The 21172-nt window shown below is 43.9% G+C and overlaps 1 protein-coding gene across 6 annotated transcripts in view; it reads right to left on the reverse strand.

Annotated features, from left to right (window-relative positions):
• VPS13D (vacuolar protein sorting 13 homolog D) overlaps positions 1–21172 on the reverse strand; it is a 224503-nt gene that overhangs the window by 86266 nt on the left and 117065 nt on the right. For all 6 annotated transcript variants that reach the window (XM_054579727.1, XM_054579726.1, XM_054579725.1 and 3 more), the window contains 8 exons: positions 19685–19848; positions 18379–18487; positions 16070–16249; positions 15363–15479; positions 14418–14567; positions 6324–6473; positions 5339–5435; positions 3172–3320 (listed from right to left, as the gene is read on the reverse strand). In XM_054579727.1, coding sequence (XP_054435702.1) covers positions 3172–3320; positions 5339–5435; positions 6324–6473; positions 14418–14567; positions 15363–15479; positions 16070–16249; positions 18379–18487; positions 19685–19848 — 1116 coding nt within the window. The remainder of the gene's footprint in view (positions 1–3171; positions 3321–5338; positions 5436–6323; positions 6474–14417; positions 14568–15362; positions 15480–16069; positions 16250–18378; positions 18488–19684; positions 19849–21172) is intronic.

Here is a 21172-nt window from a genome sequence, read left to right on the forward strand (position 1 = left end):
AAAACTACAGGGATATTTCCCTCTCTGGCACTTTCTGAAATACAATTAACAATACCGGATCTTTTTTCCTTTAACAAATCTGGTTTTTATTTAGGAAGGGGAGGAAAAAAGTAAAGGGTCTGAAGTTTCCCAACAAATTATTTCAAGCCTTTGAGAAGACAGTTTTAGGCTTTTTAAATAGTGTCTTTGTTTGAAATTCCCCCTCACCCCCACCCTCTTGCTCCCTGACCATTAAAATGTGGGTTTCCTTCCAAACTAGATTGCTCAATTAAAGCCCTGCTTTTGTAATGCCCCGATGCTCTAAACGGGAGAAGAACTGCTGTAGGCCACCTTGTGAGACCCTTTTAAAGGCTCCTGGCCTCTTTTGATCTTTTAAAAAAAAGAGAACATATAAGCTACCTGGCATTTTCGATATTACTCTGCTATCCTTGAACACGCAGACTTGGGAGAATAGCGGAGGGGTGCTGTGCTCTCCTCTTTGCATTTGCGAGATGGAACTTATTACCTCCCCCTCTCCCATCACAGAGGGAGGAACCCAATGGAGAGAGCAGATGTGGAACCGCGGGGAGTCCTGAGCAGACGCTCCCTCGGCAGCAACGTGCCCGCAGTGCACACCTGAGGAGGCTTCGCTCTGAGGTTTCTGACAGCCTCACTTCTGGCCGGGAGTCAAGGGAATCAAGATAATTATCCTTCAGCACCAAAGACGGGGCTGCCTTTCAGTCAGACTCCTGTGCCTCCTGCTGCGGGTCGGCCGCTTCTAAGCACACCCCTCTGCCGTTACATGTCAACTCAGAGAGCACACTGCTCTTCTTGAGAGCGGCGCATAAAGGGGTATTAGTCTGTTAGGAAACTCTTTGAATAAATGACATTATTTTATAAGTCCCCGACTCCACCAGGAGAACTCAAGACACAGTAAAACAGTGACTTCCACAAGCTGAGAATTTAACTCTGAAGTCCCAATTCCCAGCACCCTGCTTGAAACATTAACGTACCCCATTCAGAGTGGCCCCCGCCCCACACCTCATAACGTGGTTGCTCCACTACATTTACTTAACAATCATTTGAAAAATGCCTTAAAAATGTTCCCTAAACAGAGTGCCAAATGAAACATTCGCCTTAAACGATTCCCAGTCTATTGTGTGCAGAGAGTGCAGGCGAGTGCGAGGCCATGAACTGGGGGCCGGGAGCTGCTTCCACCAGAGAAAATCATACTGCATTTGTCAGTCTGGGGGAGAGCTTTCTGTTGGGAGCCATCTGAAAGGAATAGTTAGGTGTCTGTGTTTCTTACTGAGATGATTTAAAAAACAAGAAGCCCTTAGCTTTCAGGAAATGCTTAACATTGGCCTGCTGGGCGAATGCCAAGTGTTCTGGGGGAATATATACTTTATCAAACAAACCCATTCCAAAGGGTCACATAAGTCAAGTGGATACTTGTGGATATTAGCAAGATAGTGGTTTTCCCATGGTTTTCCCCCCACTCCCATGCTAATTATAAGTATCTTCAGTCTCCTGGGAAACATGAAATGGAAGCAAATTAAGCAGACGGGAGGGAGAGGCGTCGGGAAGGGCGCCCCGCCGTTTCCAGGACGGCCGCGGCCGCAGCTCCGCTCCCAGGGCCTGGCGGCACGTCCTGCACTCGGCCCCAGCCTGACGCCTCCATGAAGCAGCCACTCCTGCCCTGCCCTCCTCCAAATATGATCTGGCGTTGACCAGACTACTGTCTCGTTACCTGCGAGCCTATTTTAGAAGCTGCGAGCTGGCAGACCGTGGACCACATGAGGCCCACACATGTGTTTTGTTAGGCCCACAAGGCTTAAAAAAAAAACACAAAAGAACTCAAATTGGTTGCCAATGCTTAAAAACCAGGAGATTCCACATAGAACCCAGATTTCCGGCTTTGTTTTAAGAATCTGAGGATCTGGCAGCACAGGGCTCGCACTCCCCTGGGACAGCGGCTGGAGCTGAGCCACACTGGCCCTTCGGACGGCACGTGCGCGCGCCGTGGGCCGCGCTGCCCGCTGCGCTGGTCACTGGCTTGCACCGCTGGCACAGTCCCTGCAGGCATCTGAATGTATGATCTCAGGTTTACTGCTTACCTGTTGGTGTCTCCAGCTAATCCTGTTCTGAAAGACAAGCCATCTTGCAGTATCTCACAGGAGGGGAGCATGGGACAGTGGAAAAGTCTTAGGTGGGTGGTAAGTAGGGGCGGGTGCCTTGACGGCCATTTTCAAGTGCAACAGAGGAAAAGAACCAGAAGCAATGGGTGCAAGCTGCACAGAGTCAACCTAAGGGAGGACTTTCCAGCGGCTACCTGGGTTCCATTCCTGCACCTATGACCACCTACACAGGCTTGAGGGACAAAACACTGCCAACTCCCATACCCTTGTTCTCTGAGCAAGGGGATGACAGAGGGCTCTTATGGCTCTACAATTCTGATTCCTTATATTCTAGGGGGCAGCACAGTATAGAAGGAAGCTATGGAGCCAGACTTCAGAGTCAGATAGACTTGGATCTGAATCTCAGCCCCTTCCCTTACTGAAAATAGATTTTATTGCAGCACATGAAGACAGTCTCCGACCGTATGTCAGATCCGTATCACGATGACCGGGAGGAGTGTTACGTTCCAGCATGGGCGTGGGCAAGGCCACATCTCTGGGGAAGTGGGTATGCGGCCAAGTCCTCCTTGAAGGTCGCAGGCATTTCTAGTGTCAACCATTCACGATGAGGCGGACACAAGGAGGAGAAGAGAATCAGAAGGGCAGGCAGGTCTTGAGCACAAAAGGAAGGTATTATCTTGGCTGTAGCTTTCCTCTTGGGCCTGGGAGCGGCCCTAGGAGAGGAGGCTTTCACCTCCCGGAGATAAGCCAGGAGCTAAGCAGAAGGCAGATGGGTTGTAATGTAATTCTCTGTGTTTACTCTTTTGTTACGCCTCAATCGTTAGCAAAGTCATACACATTTTTTTAAAAAGGAATACACACACACACACACACACACACACGCACGTGCGCGCGCAGCAGGTGGGGTGTGAGTCAATAGCCCTTCTGAAAAAGGAAACCTATAAAAAAAAATGTCTGCTACAAATGATGCTGGACAGAAAAAGCAAAGAGAAAACACACTCATTCTTTTTCAAGGAAAAGTAATTTTTAAAAACTTACCCAGATACCAGCGTACCTTAAGATCCAGGGGTAGCTTGTTGGAGGTAAACACACTCAGTCTGATCTGGGGAATGCTGATTTTGAGATTTTCAAAGTAGTAGCGAATTGGCGTTCCACCTTGTTCAGCTGTCTTTTCATGGAGGTTTTCGTCATATTTTTCAACCTCTGGTGCAAAGATAGAATTGCTTTATAAAAAACAAGTCACCTGAAGTCTTAAGATTCAAGTACTTCATTCACACTTTTAAAAACTCATGTAGAAATATAAACATCTCTCTAAATTTAGTTTTCCAGGGTTCAGTAATATGTACGGTTCCTGATGCCATTTCTTTGTAAAAGCAGATCTGTTTCATGTTGTTTAACAAAAAAGTACAATAGCTTAATCTTTTGATTTGTGACTCTATACCATCTGGCAGATAGCGTCTTTGGAAAAAATAATCCAGGTGGGAAAGCCAGAGGTCATTGGTGTGTTTATTGGTAATGAGTTTTCTAAAAGCCATGTTGTTGTTTTTATAAATGACCTAGATTTCCTGAATTTATTTCATAAGATGATATCCAAATAAGTATTTGAAATGTAATTTAACCAAATAATAGTGCACAACATGACCAATAAATAATGAATCTGAAAACACAATGCCTTAAAAAGAAACAGGCTGCAGGCTATAAAGAGCTGACGTCAGGACAAGAAGCATTCTCTCTCCCGAACAGTGAACATCCGTTTCAATAACATAGTCACAGCATATTTTTTCCTTATTATCTCATTAAGTAAAAAGGGTAACATGGGCTAAAACGCAGCAGCAACAGGCTCTTTGACGCAATGCTGTACCCATTTGGGGGGCTTATTTTCACTTGGCTTCATGTGCCTTGGAAATAAAACCAAGATATTATACGAAGATAATTAAAGCATGAATTATCAAATAAATTAATGCTTTAAGCTATTATAGTTCTATTTATGGAAAAAAAAGAAATAGATTTTTTAAAAAAAGACACTGCAACAGAGACCAGCTTATCTGCACTCAGGAAACAGGAACAGAGAACAAGGGAGACCTCCTGACAAGGCAAGGCTTCTACAGGAGCCTCGTCAGCCCTGCCGCACTTGGGGGGTGGCGGGGGAGGGGAGACTATTTCCAGTAACCACAGGAAAAGCATGTCCAATCAAATGCAAAGTAAAACTCAGGAAGGCACCAAAGTCAACAAGTACCTGGCAGGCAGGCTCTCAAGTGACTGTCTACATATAAATAAACACTGGTGTTCCAACCCAAAGTGGAAAACAGCACTAAACAGAGAGCATCTTGCTCTTAATCCCAAATAGACTTAAAGCTTAAATGCCAGGTCTGGGATAAAAAGGGCAAAAATATTTTGCTTGCACGGGGTGTATACATGTGCATCCGTATACACATCCCAGGGATTTTTTTATTTTCCCTAGCCAGTATGGGCAATAAACATAAATGTCTCTCTTATCATTTCTTCAGGTCAGTTTTTACTTCAGTCTTCAAAAGACTAAGCACTCCTAATTTTCTCTAGGCTGTATGTATACAGTCTTGCAAAGGCCACGACGAGGAATCTAAAATAAAGAGGCAACAGCTAAATTATTTCTGTAGCACTGCTGGAAAATTGAAGTTTTTCAACAGTTTATCTAACTCCCCGCTCCAAAGAAGAGTAAAGTAACTAAAAACCTTTGTAAAGCATATGGGGATGAATGTAAAAAGTTAAGGGATTGAGGCTAGCCAGTTTTTTCCCTCAACTAAACCAAAGGAACTGCCAAAGGGATTTCTGATCCTTGGCCCTGAGTCTGTTTCATAAACAAAGGTTAGGAAACAAAGTGGTTTGCTAAATAACTAACATCACTTCTGTTAGCCTAGAGTGGAGGAGTCAACAAATGCAAAACAAAGAGGAACGGCACACCGCCTCCTGAAGGCTTACGCCGCCGCCCCCCCCCACCCCGCCCCCCGCACCCCGGCATTCCAGAACACCTCGAATCACTTCCTTCCTGACAGAGAGACACCTCAACCTGTCAGCAAGCAATACTTTTGAAAGAGAAAACCCGAACACAAGACTTCCTCGTTCAGGCTACAAGGTGGAAAGGGAGCTTGTCAGGCACTCCAAAAACCCATTTTCACAAGCAGGCTAGAAGATGCCATCCTTGGGCCAATTCCCAGACACAAACCTGGAACATTCAACGTTACCTGATTCTGCTTGATCGTAGCCAAAGAAACTCAGCAGCTTGAGGAGCAGTTTCTCCTCGATTTGCACCGTGAATCTCTGCGCCGTGATCATCAGGTGCTAGAGATAAAGAGATTCCCATTCACAGTGTGAACTCCAGAAAAAAACTCTTGAGTTTTTCTGTGCCGTTAAGAAGGCCCCACAGACACGATATGGTTTCTTTCTTCAATGTGCTTTTATAGTCCTACTGCCAAATTATTTCTGGCTCATCTCTCTCTGCATTGTTACAATTAGCCAAAAATTCCAGATGTTGAGACAATTCACCACCCTGTTGTTTGGTTCCGAGGGCACCTGTGTCTCATTAGTCAGGATGAGGCTTTCAGATGCGCAGTGGCGGGCAAACTTCACGGTACTGAGCTCACAGGGCCGGCGGCAAGTTTAAGGAGCAGTAGGACTGGCTTGGGGGTTTGAGGCTTGGCCTCATGACACCAGTGACAAAGGACCAGAAATATGGGAAGCCACCTCTTTTGTCAGCTCCTCTTTTTCCAGAATTTGCTGCTCTAACAGCTAGCTTACACACGTAGACTTCTTCAAGAAAGAAAACTGCTCCCTTTGAATTGTCCACTTTCAGTAAGTGGCGGGGCAGCATGCATCAGAGATGTCAGTCCCAAGGTGTCAGTCTCCTACCCCCCTTTCTAGCAGTCACTGGGTTACTCCGCTTTCATCATATATCTCGATCCCGCCTGGTCCTACTCAGCCTAGGAGATGCTATGCTTTCCCAGACTCTGGGCCCAGTGGATTCAGAGCTACCACCTGCAAGGTCATCGAACCCAAAACTGAGAGGGCAAAATGCTAAGAGGAGTTCCTGTCAATTCCTTTACACAATTTAACAAGCCCCTTGTCCCTTAACCCCCAGGACGATTTCCACGCGCACCCTGCACTGCTCCCTGACCCCTGCCCGGGAGAGAACAGGTCGCCCTTCCGCATGCCCGGGCCCCACCAGCCTACCTTGTAGATGTTGGTCAGCGCGCTCTTACTGGGGAGCTTCACGGCGTTCACTTGCACGGCAGGGCCTGTCTCAACGACCTCGTTCTCGTTGCTCAGGGGAGTCACGTAGAGCATGAAGGGCTGAGTGGTGCCAATGAGCTGATTGTCCACCTGGGACATGAAAAAGCAGCAAAACAAAAACAGATAAGTGGCTCAGTTCTTATCTTTACCTTTGACTGGGGTCTCACAATGTGTAGGCCACTCAGGAAGGACCCTCGCCACGTGACCCTGTCGCCACAGCAGCTGCCAAAATGTGTTCTCACTGAAGCCTCGCAGCATTTCAGTCTTGGCCAAGGCGGGAAAGCGGGGGTGGGGGTAGGGAGGGGGAGGTTCAGAAACGGTGTCACAAAGACAGGAGCTGTCTTCACAGCATCACAACAGAACTCAAGCAAAAATTGTCCAAATCGAGTGCTTCAGAACTCTGCAAGTTAATCAAAGGTTTGCAACGATCCAGGGATTGTTCACTCAAGAACTCTGGCATTGTCGCTTGTCCGTCCCATTCCTCCTCCACGGGTCAGAGTGGCCTCAGGGCCCAACGGCCCTGCGGCCATGGTGGGAGCCCGGCAGCCCAAGCGCGTCTGCGGCTCCCCCCGAGTTCCATTCCCAGGAAACTGCCCATGTTTGGACTTGTCCGGCACCTCTCCCTTTCCTGATATTGGCCATTTGTGTGTTCTCTTTTTAATCCTGATCGGATTGATCTCAAGGACCAGCTCTTTATTAGAATTTTTCCCTACTCCAGCAGCTCGTTTCTATTTCATTGATTTCCACTGAGATCGTCATCATTTCCTTTCTTCTGCTTACTCTGGGATTGTTGTTGGTGTTGTTTAGCTGCTTTAGCAGCATTCCACAAATTCTGATATGCTGTGTTTTCATTCTCATTCAGTTCAAAATATTTTCGAATTCCTTTAGTTTCCAAATATTTGGGGGAATTTTCCTAACTCTTTTCCCATTATATCTACTTTAATTCCATTGTGATCAAAGAGCATATTGCGTGTGACTTGAATCCTTTTGAATTTGTTGAGAACTATTTTATGGCCCAGAATTCGGTCTATCTTGGAAATGTTTCCTGTGCACTTGAGAAGACTATGTTTTCTGCTGTTGCTAGGTGGAGTGTTCTATAAATGGCAATTAGGTCTAGTGGGCTGATGGTGCTGTTCAAATCCAGTATATCTTTAATGATTTCCTGCTTATACTATAATTATTCAGAGTGGCAATGAAATCTACTATAATTGTGTATTTGTCTATTTTCTTCTTTCAGTTCTATCAGTTTTTGCTCCATATATTTTGAAACTCTGTCTAAGTATTCAGGATTGTTATGCCCTCTTGATTAACTGACTCTTTTATCATTAGGAAATTACCTTCCTTACCCCTGGTAATATTCTTTGTTCTGTGATTTATTATGTCTGGTATTGATCTAGCTCCTCCCACTTTCTTATGACTAGTGTTAGTCTGGTATATCTTTTCCCAATCTTTTCTTTTTAACCTATTTGTTTCTTTACTTTTAATGTGTGTTTTTTGAAGGCACTATATAATTGGTTCTTGCTTTTTAATCTGATCTGATAACCTGTGCCTTTTAATTGGAGGTGTTTACAGGATTTACATTTAATTAATCAATAGTTAGGTTTGAGTAAGTCAACCATCTTCCTATTCGTCTCATCTGTTCTTTCCTGAGTTTTCCTCTTTTTCTGCCTTTTCTTAGATTAATCAAGTATTTTTTATTATTGTATTTTACCTTCTCTCTCAGATTATTAGGTGTAGCCCTTTTGGTGGTTGCTTTAGGGTTATGGTGTTCATCTTTAACAGCCTACATTCAAATGACATCACATTACTTCACATATTAAAAAATTACAGTGTGACTTCCGGTCAAGAGGGCAGTGTAGGTAAATGAAGTACCTGAATCCTCCCACAACCACGTCAAAAATACAACTGAACAGTAGAACAGCCATCATGCAGAACTGTCTGAAATCTAGCTGAATGAAAGACCTGCAACTAGGGATTTAAAGAAGCGGCCACATGGATAATGGTAGGAGGTGTGAGGATGTGGAATGAGCCGGTCCCACACGTATGTGTGCTGGTTTAAAATTAGGAGAAACATCTTGGCTGTGGAGGTCCCATCTGGGGAACAAGGGGTTCCAGTCCCACACCAGACACCCCAGCCCAGGGTTCCAGTGCCAAGAAGACAAGTCCCCGTAACTTCTGGTTGTGAAAACCAGCAGGCATTGAGGCTGAGTGAGAAGAAGGGCTTCTGGAGTCCCAGGCAGTTCCTCCTCAATAGTCCATGCATGGACTTATTCGGAGTCACTCTGCGCTCCAGCACTGGGGCGGCAGATTGAAAGGAACCACGGACATTTGGAGAGGAGCTGAATTGCCTGGCATCTGAGCGAGAATTGAGTGGGGGGCGGCTTTCTGACAGAAAAAGTATTGGCAGGGGCCATTGTTCCTTTTCTGAGACCTGCCCCACAGAGCTGACAGGCAAGTGACACAGCTGAGTCTCTGCCAGCCTGGCTCACACTGTTCGCCCCACCCTGGTGATTCCCAGAGAAGCCACCCCGCCCAACTTGCAGGCCCATCCAAGCCGATTCCAGTGGCTTTTCCATGCAAATGGCCTCTCGTCTCATACTTTGGACTTCCCTAAAATCTCTCAAACTAGCAGCACCTGGCCTCTGTGTAGCCCCAGCCTCATGCCACGTGGCCCCAGGCCCGGCACTACGGCAGCGTGCCTTGGTTCATACCTTGGCCTCTGCTGGGCAACTCCAAGCCCAACTCAAGCAGCAGCCATCTGCCCTGGGTGGCGCCAGGCAGGGCACAGGCGGTGGCTGACTCTGCACCTCCCAGGAGGCCCCAGGGCCAGTGTACCTGGTGGACAGCTTCACACCACACTGGATTACAACCCTACTGCCTCTACGAGCAACATGCTCAAGGGGCGGACTTGGTGAGCACTAAAGCCCAGTGAAGCAAGACCTGCTCCAGAGGGTCAATTCCTGCACAGCAGCACCTCTGCTGCAGCTGCTGCCGATCCTGGTAGCCAAGTGGCCCGGGGGTCAAGGCCTCCCAGTGAGGCCAACAGCAGCCAAGGCTCCACGACAACAGGAGAGTGCACACGGCCCACATGGGGACCACCTAGAGCCCCCAGCCTGGGTGGCTGGGGAGGCTGCACCCCTGGGCCTACAGGGCACCAGAAGGGAGTGGTGGGAAATATTCAAAGTGATGAAAAGCAAAAACCTACAACCTAGATCACTCTACCCAGCAAAGCTGTCATTTAGAATTGAAGTACATGTGAAGAGCTTCCTAGACAAGAAAAAGCTAAAGGAGTTCATCACTTAATACCAAACAAGTATCAAGTGAAATGTTAAATAGTCTTCTTTCAGAAGAAATAAAAAGATAAAAAATAGGGTAATACATATCTATCAACAACTGAAACTAAAAATCAAAATAAACAAATAAGCAGAACAGAAACAGACACACAGGAAAAAGAGAACATTCTGACTGTTGCCAGATGGGAGGAGGCTTGAGGCGATGGGTGAGAAGGTGAAGGAATTTGGAAGCACAAATTGGCAGTCACAGAAGACTCATGGGGATGCAAAGTATAGCACAGGGAATACAATAATATTCTAGTAACTGTGTATGGTGTCAGATGGGTATGAGATTTGCGGGGATGATCACTTAGTTATTACATAAGGTCTAATCACTGGGGTGTATACCAGATACGAATATAATACTGTATGTCAACTGTAACTGAGAAATTAAAAAATGATTAAAAAAGTGAAAAAATTATGGTAATATAGTTCCATTTCTCCCCTTCCAGATGTTATGCTTTTGTTGTCATTCATTTTAATCTAACATGTTACAGATCCCAAAATACAGTGTTATTATTTTTACACAATAACAGTTGATTACCTCGTAAAGAGAGTTAAATAGAAAATTATCTTAAGTATTTACCCCCATACTTATCATTTCAGGTGCTCCTCCTTCTTTTGTTTGGATCCAGATTTCCATCTTGTGCCATTTCCTTCTGCCTGTACAATGTCCCTTAACACTTTCTGTAGTGCGGGTCTGCTGGTAAGGAGTTCTTTTATCTTCTGTATGTTTAAAAACATCTTTCTTTTGCTTTTGTTCTTTAAAGATATACTTGCCAGGCATAGAATTCTAAGTTGACAGTTTGTTTTCTTTTCAGTACGTTATTGATGTTGCTTACTGTCTTTTAACTTGCATTGCTCCCAGTGAGAAATTAGCTGTCATTCTCGCCTTTGTTCCTGATATGCAACATGCCTTTTTTATTCTGGGTGCCTTACCACTAGTTTTGAGTTATTTTGAGGTACCTTGGCGTAGTTTCCTTCGGGGGGAGGGGTGTGTGTGTGTGTGTGTGTGTGTGTGTGTGTGTGTGTTTGAGTTGGAACTACTTACTATCTTGAGTTTATAGTTTTCATGAAGCTTGGAAAATTCATGGCCAAATTCTTCAGGTATTTTTTGTCTAAAAAAAGGTACATACCTTAATTAAAAAATACTTCATTGCTAAAACAATGCTACCTACCATCTGAGCTTTCAACGAGTCATAATCTTTTCTGCTAGTAGAGGTCTTGCCTCAATGTTGGTGGCTGCTGACTGATCAGGTTGGAGGCTGACTGTGAGCAGGCTGCGGTGGCTGTGGCAATTTCTCAAACTAAGACGACAATGGCTCATCAACTGACTCCTTTCACAAAAAATTTCTCTGTAGCATGTGATGCTGTTTAATAGCATTTTACGTACAGGAGAACCCTTTCAAAATGGTAGTCAATCTTCTCAAACCCTACTGATGCTTTATCAACTAAATTTATGTAATATTCTAAATCTTTTGCTGTCATGTCAACAATCTTCACAGCATCTTCACCAGGAGTAGATTTCATCTCAAGAAACAACTTTCTTTGCTTATCCATAAGAAGTACCTCATCCATTCCAGTTTTATCACAAGATTGCAGCCACTCAGTCACATCTTCAGGCTCCATTTCTAATTCTGGTTCTCTTGTTACTTCCACAACATCTGCAGTTACTTCACTCCACTGAAGTCTCAAACCCCTCAAAGTCATCCATGGGGGTTGGAGTCAACTTCTTCCAAACTCCTCTTAACGTTGATATTTTGACCTCTTCCCATGAATCATGAATATTCTTAATGGCATGGAGAATGGTGAAACCTTTCTAGAAGGTTTTCAATTTACTTTGTCCAGATCCATCAGAGGAATCATATCTATGGCAGCTAGAGCCTTTCCAAATGTATTTCTCAAATAATGAGACTTGAAAGTCAAAATGACTCCTTGATCCCTGCCCGGGCTGAGGAATGGACGCTGTGTAAGCAGGCATAAAAAACAACATTAATCTTGTTGCCCAGCTCCATCAGAACTCTTGGGTGAACACGTACACTGCCAACGAGCAGTCATATTTGGAAAGGAATCCTTATTTTGGTTTTTTTCTTGAGCAGTAGGTCTCAACGGTGGGCTTAAGATGTTCAGTAAACAATGTTGTAAACAAATGTGCTGTCTCATCCAGGCTTTGTTGTTCACCGTACAGAGCACAGGCAGAGGAGATTTAGCATAATTCTTAAGGACCCTAGGACTTTCAGATGGTAAATGAGCACTGGCTTCAACGTAAAGTCACCAGCTGCATTAACCCCTAACAAGAGAGTCAATGGTCCTTCCAAGCTAGGTATTGATTTCTCCTCTTATTCTATGGAAGTCCTAGGTGGCATCTTCTTCCAGTACAAGGCTGTTTCATCTACAATGAGAATCTGTTTAATGTAACCACCTTCATGAATTACCTTAGCTATGTCTTCTGGATGACTTGCTGCAACTTCTACATCAGCAGTTTGCTGCTTCACCCTGCACTTCTATGTTATGGAAATGGCTTCTTTCCTTAAACCTCACCAACCAGTCTCTGCTAGCTTCCAATTTTTCTTCTGCAGCTTCCTCAACCTCTCTTAGCCTTCACAGAACTGAAAAGAGTTAGGGCCTTGTTCTGAATTAGGCTTTGGCTTAAGGGAATGTTGTGGCTGGTTTGATCTTCTTTCCAGACTACTAAAACTTTCTCCACGTCAGCAATAAGGGTTTTCACTTTCTTATCATTCTTGTGCTCACTGGAGTAGCACTTTTAATTTCCTTCAGGACCTTTTTCTTTGTATTCACAACTTGGCTAACTATTTGGTGCAAGAGGCCTAGCTTTCAGCCTGTCTCAGCTTGTGACATGCCCCCCTAAGCTTAACCATTTCTAGCTTTTGATTTAAAGTGAGAGATATGTAACTCTTCCTTTCAATTAAATACTTAGAGGTCATTGTAGGATTATTAACCAAGCTAATTTCAAGTTGTGTCTAAGAGAAGAGGGAGGTCTGAGGAGAAGGAGACAAGAAAATGGGCATTTGATTGAACAGAACACACACAAGACTTACTGATTAAGTACATATTCTTATATGGGAGTGGTTCATGGCACCCCAAACCGTTATAATAGTAACATCAAAGGTCACCATAACACATACAATAATAATGCAAAAGTCTGGAACACTATGAGAATTACATGACACGACACAGAGTGAGCAAATACTTTTGGAGAAATGGTACCAGTAGACTCGTTGGATGCAGGGTTGCCACAAACCTTCAATTTGTAAAAATGCAGTATCCGTGAGCATAATAAAGTGAAGCACAATAAGATGAGGCATGTCCGTATTTTTCTCTGGGCATTTAAATCCGGGCAGTCTTTACTGCTATGTCTTCAAGTTCATTTATCTTTTTTCTGTAATGTGTCATCTGCTATTAATTGAATCCAGAGCATTTTTCATTTCATTTTCATCTCTAGAAATTTTTCTTAATATATTCCATGTCGCTACTTAACTTTTTCAACATCTAGAATACAGTTATCATAACCATTTGAATGTACTTCTCTGAAAATTCTAACATTGGTGTTAGCTCTGGGTCCACTCTGACTGATTATTCTTTTGATTATATATTGTGTTTTCTTGCCCCTTTGCACACCTGGTACTTTTTGAAAGAATGCAGTTACTATGAATTTTACTTTGGGTGCTGAATATTTTTGTATTCTGTTGCATCTTCAGCTTTGTTCAGGGATATAGTTAAGGTACTTGGAAATAAATCTATCCTTTTATGATTTGTTTGGTAGGTCGGAAGCAGCGCTCGGCCTAGGGCTACTCACAGCTCAGCATGGAGACAAGACTTTTGAGGACTCTTCCCAATGTCCCATCCAGCATTGGTTTTCCAGTCTGACTGGGAGGAAGCAGCACCCTCTCCAGCGCTGCGGCAGCGGCAGGCTTTGTCCCTCAGGTCCTTTCGGGTGGTTCGGACGGTAGTCTCCTCGCACACATCGCTGACCTGTCCTTCGCTGAGTACTCATAGGCCCCAAAGACCTCCTATGTCTCCTTCCTGGGAAGCACGTCCCTCCCACTGTCCTCTGTGTGCTGTCCTATGAACTCTGGCCGCCTGGGTCCTAGGACTCCAGCTCTGTTCGGCTCTCCCCTCGCAGAGCCGTGGCCTGGAAACTTCCTCTGGAGGTTGGGGCGATTGCAGGGCTCACCTCTTTTGTTTCCTACCTCTCGTGGGTCCACTGTCTTTTGTTGCCTGATGTCCAGTGTCTTGAACCTGTTGGCTTCTTGTTTTATCTGGATTTGGGGGTCTTTTCAGGTAAGAGGGTAAATCTGGTTCCTGTTACCACATGTTGGCCAGAAGCACAAGTCCAGTTCCCTTGTATTTCCTTCCTTAGATGAACTTCAATTCCTCTAAATGATGGTTAGGTGATTTCTTGTTAATTTTGGCAAGATGGGGAACCATGGGTTCCTCCACACTACCTTGACTAAGTTATCTCAGTTACCGATGGACTAGCTAATATATTCAGAATACTGCTATCTAGAAAAATCAGTGACACAAATGTAGGTAGAAGCAATTGCTTTCGTAGAATGACTTTTTGAAGGCCATAACAAGGTATATCTGCCAAAGCATTGAACTTTTTAGAACACCAAAGACTGGATCTGGTTAGGGGTTCCGCAGGAATACAAGAAGGTTAACAAGTTCTAAACTCCCTTACCTGTACATCCTGTATGCTGAGCTCGAGCATATGGCTGGTTGCCAGCTGTGTATAGTGCACATTGATTCCTGTAAGACTTGCAAAGACCAGTTCTTCTGGGACTTTATTAATTAAGGACAACCCAATTCCACCTTCTAACTTCACAAGCACCTGAAAGGAAACCAAAACGTGGCACACTGACAGTTTAAAACAGAGCTCAAGGTCGCCCAGAGGGTATAAGAAAGTAAGTGGATTGAAATCCCTCTAATGTAGCTGTGAGCAGATGAAAACTACTTTGGAGAGTCATGTTATTTGCCGTGATGCCTCAAATTCCATCACGTCCCCACCCAACCGGAACTCCAGAGCTATCCGATAATACCTCTAGGGGAGTCCTGGTGGCATTCTGCACTCCATTACAGGAAAATCGTTATTAGTCAACTTTTCTCCCTATTTGGGATGCAAGCTCTTAAGTCACTCACTGAACTACCATAACATCCAGCACAGTGCTTTACATACAGGTATTTGACTTTTAAAAATCACTGGGTAAATATCTAGTAAGTGTGCTTCCTCATGTTCGCCTCATGTTCCTTTTCAAACTTTTCACTTTCTTCCTGATGCCCAAACAGGGAGAGGGGAAAGATGTCCGCATCAACTGGGGTCCCCCCACCCACCCAAAAATCTATCTTCTTTATTTTCCACCTCTGTTCCTATTTCAGTTTGAATAGTTTAGCTTTGTTTACTGTCATCTTAATTTAGCAACATTAGTCCCATTCTGTTTTGACTTGACCCGTCATTTAACTAACATACTCACGCATTCATATTGTGATAATATTAAAACACTGTGAAGCAACACCTGTATTTAGAATTCAGAGGGCAAAAAGAGAAGGTCCTAACTGAGAACACCCCAGAGCAAAATTCTAACCAAATTTATGATAAAGAAATGAATTTGCAATACTTAAGACTTACTTCCAATTCCTGCTCTGTGTCTGGATTCTTTAATTTCTGCAGCTCTTGTTCAGTAACAGGAAGTTCATCCACTTCATATGATGAACGGTCGCTCTTTCGCTGGGAGAAATCTGTTATCTGAAGTCAAATAAAACAGTGCACTAAGAGGGCTCATACTTATCCAGCGCAAGCCATTCCACATCAACAGTGTCGGTCAGAATCACTATATGCTCAGCAGCCCTGTGGAAGTCGATGGTTTCCAAAGCACTGCTAAGGCGAGATGTGTGCGACAGTGAAGCAAACTTGTGTGTAAGTCTACAGTGAGACACCACGCTGTAGACCTTGAAAGCCTCTTAGAGTGGGGTTAGGCATCCGCAGGTGATCTAGAATCAAGCTCAAGCCAAACCATGCAAACCTCAATTTAATTTTGCCTAAAAGAAGGATGTGTTTTAAGAGGTATTATGGATTATACTGCACTATCTCAGAGACTCCCCGGTGACACTGCATTATCTTCAGTTCTTATACTTTATGTTTTCCATCATCTTATATGTACTTATACTTTCACTCTTCTAACAACTTTGTGAGGTAGGTCTTATCCCCACTTTATAAATGAAGACACTGTATCTTCACATTCAGCATAAATCATGCAATAAATATTTACTGAACTACTAAATGGGGGGGGACCCAGTGAAGATTCTCTCATGTCAGTTTGTAAGACAGATTGTTACCTGGAGTGCCCTTGTGGGTCCATCTGGGATGACTCTAATGGATAACATTCCAGAACCAGGCCTCATTTTTTGGTTAATAAATTGTTGTTCAGGTGGAACTGGCCCCAAAAGCTCCATGGAAGTATCAGGACCAAGAACAACTTCAGCTCCATCAAACAAACCAGAAAGTCCTCCTTTGGCCTAAAAGGTGGAGTCGAGATTGGTAAGAAAAAGACACAAGTAAAGGCATTGACTTTGACAATTTAACATGTCATTTGAACAAGTTACCAAATTTAAATTCTCTTTCCAACAGTAATGGAAAATGTGTAGCAAAGCATTAACTTTTTTCCCCCCAACTTTATGGATGATGAATTACTTGGGCAAGATGGAAAGTTATGCTATATGAATCTAGAGAATTCTGAGTAAGGAAGTTCCATAAAGAGAGGATTTTCGTTTTATAATAACTTCTAGTCATTAAAAACAGCTTCAAAAAAAAAAAAAAAAAAGGACCAAAAGCCCGGTTTTTCTGAGTATTCTCATTAGAGTTTGCTTGAAAACTGAAACAATCTGAAAACAAAGCAATTATCACTGTCACTCACTAAATTAAAAATTTTTAATTAAATTAAAAAGCAGCAAGTTCTAGAGTTGAAAACCTCCCTGAGCAGGTCTATGGATAAACAATCAGCCCAAATGTTCAAAAGATGGCGCCTCTTCTGAAGCCAGAGGCTGGGAACATCCTCGGATGCCCAGCCACGCGGGCCTTGGCAGAGATGCACCCTCTTGGTATAGGCCCCAAGCGAAACGGAAGTCTGCGGGACGGTGCCTAGGGGAGCACGCACACAGGGCTAGAATGTCTAGGTCCCCTTTGTTAATTTTTACATAATGAGCAATGAAAGGATACTTTGAACTGGGTTTATAGGACAGATTTCAACATGGGAAAAGCTTTCATGACTGCCGCAAGTTTAGAAGGAAAGTGCATGCACAACTTTATAAGGGCAGAGTCAGAAAATGTTAAAATGCCTATAATTACTTTACCCAGAATATTACAATTGAAACAAGCTTACCTCTCTACCACAAACACATTCTGCTCTGCTGAATGCTGTTATTATAGGGTCATTCACAACCAGAGAAATGATAAAATAGATTCAAGAAACAATAAACACCAAAAGGTATTGCGGGGCGGGGGGGGATGCTCTAAGAGAATCGGAATTACATGGGCTTTAGAAACAAACCAGAAGTAAAGTCAGGGTCAGACTCAGAACCCAACAATTATAACAAGCCCTCTTTTGCCTCTAGAAGTCTGAATTGTATTGCTAATTGAAAATCACAAATCCATTCCAGATGTGTGTTTCATATAAGTAAGCAGCTTGTCTTTGATGAAAAAAGCTAAGGGCAATAGAGATAAAGAAAATAAATCTCACCAAATAGCACTCAGAGGCTCCTTACAGTTTTGCCTGCTACCCTGGAGAACAAGCTCCCATTAGGGAAGGACAGCCTGGCTTCCACCAGGGACAAAACACACGGGGAGTTCTCTAGCCAGGGCCTGATGTTCTCGTGTTTACCTTTTGGGTGAAACCCTGGGCTGAGGCAGAACTGCACAGTCGCACATGCTGTTCTGCTGGTGCCCAAACCCCTGTGACACCTTCCTACCCACTCATCTCAGATCCATGGTCTCATTCGCGGCTTGGAGCCAGAGGGCAGAAAATCCAAACTCCTGGTCATTTTCCAAACGTATTTGCTTATAAAGTGCTCGGGAGTTCATCGTGGGCAGACTGGCTGAGTAGAGGACAGGGGAAACTGACCACAGCATTCTTCATTCTGACATTTGCTACAACAATTAAATGCTTATTTGGGCACAACTGAGAAAGTAGAAATAAACAGAAGCAAGAGCCCATGATGATTACTCACCATCTCTGAGAACACTTTACAAAAGGCTCTTGTAACTCTTACGCTAACTTCACAGGTCTCCAACTAATCCATCTCACTTAGCAGTGGACTTTTGTAGTTGACATTTTTCTTTCCTTCTGCTTAAAATTATGTAAATAATTTTGTCAAAGAAAAAAAATCCGACTAAGCTAATTAAAAAATCCCATCACTCATAGGCAACTATTCCTAATAAATTTCTTATATATCACCTTCAAGAACAGTTCCCATATAAATACACACACATGTACAACAAAGTTTCCTGACTTCCCTGATAAAATAAGATACTGCATGTTTGCTCTGTAATTAGTTCTCTCTTGTAACAACATGTCATGCGTGTCATGAGACGCTGTTTCCATAAAGGCTCAACCCCTGCTGCTGCCACGGAGAGGTCAAAACCAACGGACCTGGACCACCAGCCCGTGCAGCCCGCAGGTCAGTCTTCCCTCGCGGAAACTCCACGTCTGGGTCGTGCTTCGCCTGCGATCGGGCTTCCTCAGCATCAGCGGCTCGTACCTGGCATAAAGGAGAACGCAGTGAGCCCTCCGAGTCGCATGTTTCTGGCCTGAAGGGAACATCAGGGTCGTGGTTTTACGCTTCTCCTTCCAGTATCCCCTCCCCTTAAAATCGAAGGGGCAGATAGCTTATATCCTATGGTAGCTGGGTATCTCTTAATGGGAAAAGGGAAATAAAACAAAATGGAAAACAGCAAAGAGGGGGACACAAAGTAACAATAATACTTTAAGGGTTCATTATATATATTTATATGTAATATTCGCTATTTACGTGTACAATAATTTAGGTTCTTGCATTCTCGCAATGACAAGCTCTCACGCAGTGTGAGAAGGGTGGTCTACCACATTCTAAAATATTCCCAATAGTCCTTGTTCTGCTTTATTTCCCAATACATTTATTTATATTGGGTTTTAACTTGTAAGCTATCTAAAGTCATTCTGGAAATAAGTATGGTATTAATTGAAAACAAATACACTGATTTCATAGAGAAACTAAAGCACAGGCAAATAAAATAATTTATTCAACGTTAAAGAGCTGACTTGAAGTGGGTGGAGGTGGAGGAGGGTATCAGGGGATAAACGGGGACGCGGTGGGGGGTTGAAACCAAGGAGTTAGCCACAAAAACACAGCTGATTATTCTCTAAATAATTTATATCTGCTTTCAAAAGATTTAACAAAAATTTTTAAGGATTTTAAAAAAGAAACTGTGTAATGGTAGAGGAAAGTTTGGGTGAAACAAACATTCACTTTTCATAACATATCCTTATTGCTTGAATTTTAAACATCTCCGTGGGCATGTCCATAATAGCTTAAAAAAATAAACTCCCAATGCACATATTTGGGAATGCAACAGGTTTCTGTCACTGAGGAAAATGACAATTATAAAAATACAAATTCCTACCTCATTTACAGACTCTCGCTTTTTGGTACAGATTTCCTCTGGGTCTGAATTTGAAAGCAATGAACTTCAATCAAAAATTGCCCAAAAGCCCTGACCGATGTGGCTCAGCTGGTTGGGCATCGTCTCCACAAAGCAAAGGGTCACTGGTTCAATTCCCAGTCAGGGCAAGTACAAGAGGTAACCAATCGATGTTTCTCTCTTACATCGATGTTTCTCTCCCTCTCCTTCTCTCTCCTTTCCCCTCGCTCCAAAAATAAATAAATAACATATTTTTTAAAAAACACCCAGAAAGTTACCTGTTGTCAGTTACTGCGGCAAGCCCCGCAATATCTAAGATGGCAGACCCCTCGGTGGCGCGGGCAGCCGAGGGCTTGCTGGGGTTGTGGGGCACGGATGAGCCCTCGTGGGCCAGCATGCCCGCCCCGGTCATCCTCCAGAGCTGAGAACGCTTCCCTGGTTCCTGCGGGGCAGACACAGAGAGAGCCATCGTGTGCGGCCACAGCTCCACGTGTGCACCGAGTGTGCAAGTGGGAACTGCGCTCAATGACATTTTCCACATGACATACATGCTTCATTCAGACTCCCAGTGTGCTGGAGCCCTAGCCGCCCTTTGGGCGAAACGTTGCTAAACTCTTGAACCAAAAACCAAAAATTACAAATAATGTAAATTTAAAAAATACTTTCTAAGCAAACTAAGTCAGGTGAAGTTCAGTCCAATCACCTCTACTCGCTCTTCTGCTATGATAACCGCTGTTCCAAATGGTGAGTCTTGGGTGCCCTTACCTCAAAGAGTGATCCGCTTATATAAAGTGTATGCGATCTTTGCAATATGTGATCATTGGTAATCCTCATAATTGCCAGAAATCGTCTCTCCCCTCCCATGTTCATAATGAAAGTATACCAAATTGGTATGTTGATTGTGTTCGAATATTAAGTTTATTATATTCAAAAGTTATACTGAGTTTATTGCTGTTAATTCTAAATATTTTAAAAAAGCACTTGGATTTTCAGGTCAATCCATTAAAGTCTATATAATCCACTATATTCAAATAATAATAATAATAATATTTATTAATTTACTGTGTGCCAGCCACTGATCCATGGATTTACATGTACGTCCCTCATTTAGTCTTCATCCAGTGAGGTATGTACTATTAATTATCCTTACAACTGTCAGGGCTCCGGGAGAAGAAGAAACGCCCCCAGGGCCCAGCCAGCGGGGGCGGGGCGGGGTCTACTCTCTGCAGTCCCCCGGCAGAGCCGCGCTTACGCCGCCGCCGCAGCCAGCCCCGCCTCTCTAACGCAGTCCGCGCAGTCCCGTTTCAGGAGCACCTGGCCATTTAGAATGCTCTCCACGGGGATTACACTCCTGCTGGACCTGTCGGGGTCACGCCCACTCTCCCCAGGTGGGAGCTCCCCCAGGGCAACAGGCACCTCTCGGTACCACACATCCATCCACACGCTGCCTCTGGCTGGAAAGGCACCTTTTGTATTACATCCTACAAAGCAAAAACTAACAAAGCAGTAAAAAAGCCGACTCAGACACCAGGATTTGAAGCCCCGCCACACCATTTACTAGCTGAGTGACGTCGGACAAGTTACTACACCTCTCAGAGCCTCTGCTTTTTAACCTGTCCAAGGAGGGAAATAAGCTACCTCTTAGGTTTCTTGTAATAAGTGCAGTGAATACAAGGCACTTGGCCCAGGGTATGGCTTCAATAAATGTTTACGTCATTGTTGTGATTACATGTCTTTACGTAGCACCTTCTGCCCATCGCCTTAGC

This window comes from Pteronotus mesoamericanus, unplaced genomic scaffold (assembly GCF_021234165.1).
Source record: "Pteronotus mesoamericanus isolate MK-2021 breed Mesoamerican mustached bat unplaced genomic scaffold, CSHL_Meso_final contig_557, whole genome shotgun sequence".
NCBI classification, from domain to species: Eukaryota; Metazoa; Chordata; class Mammalia; order Chiroptera; family Mormoopidae; genus Pteronotus; species Pteronotus mesoamericanus.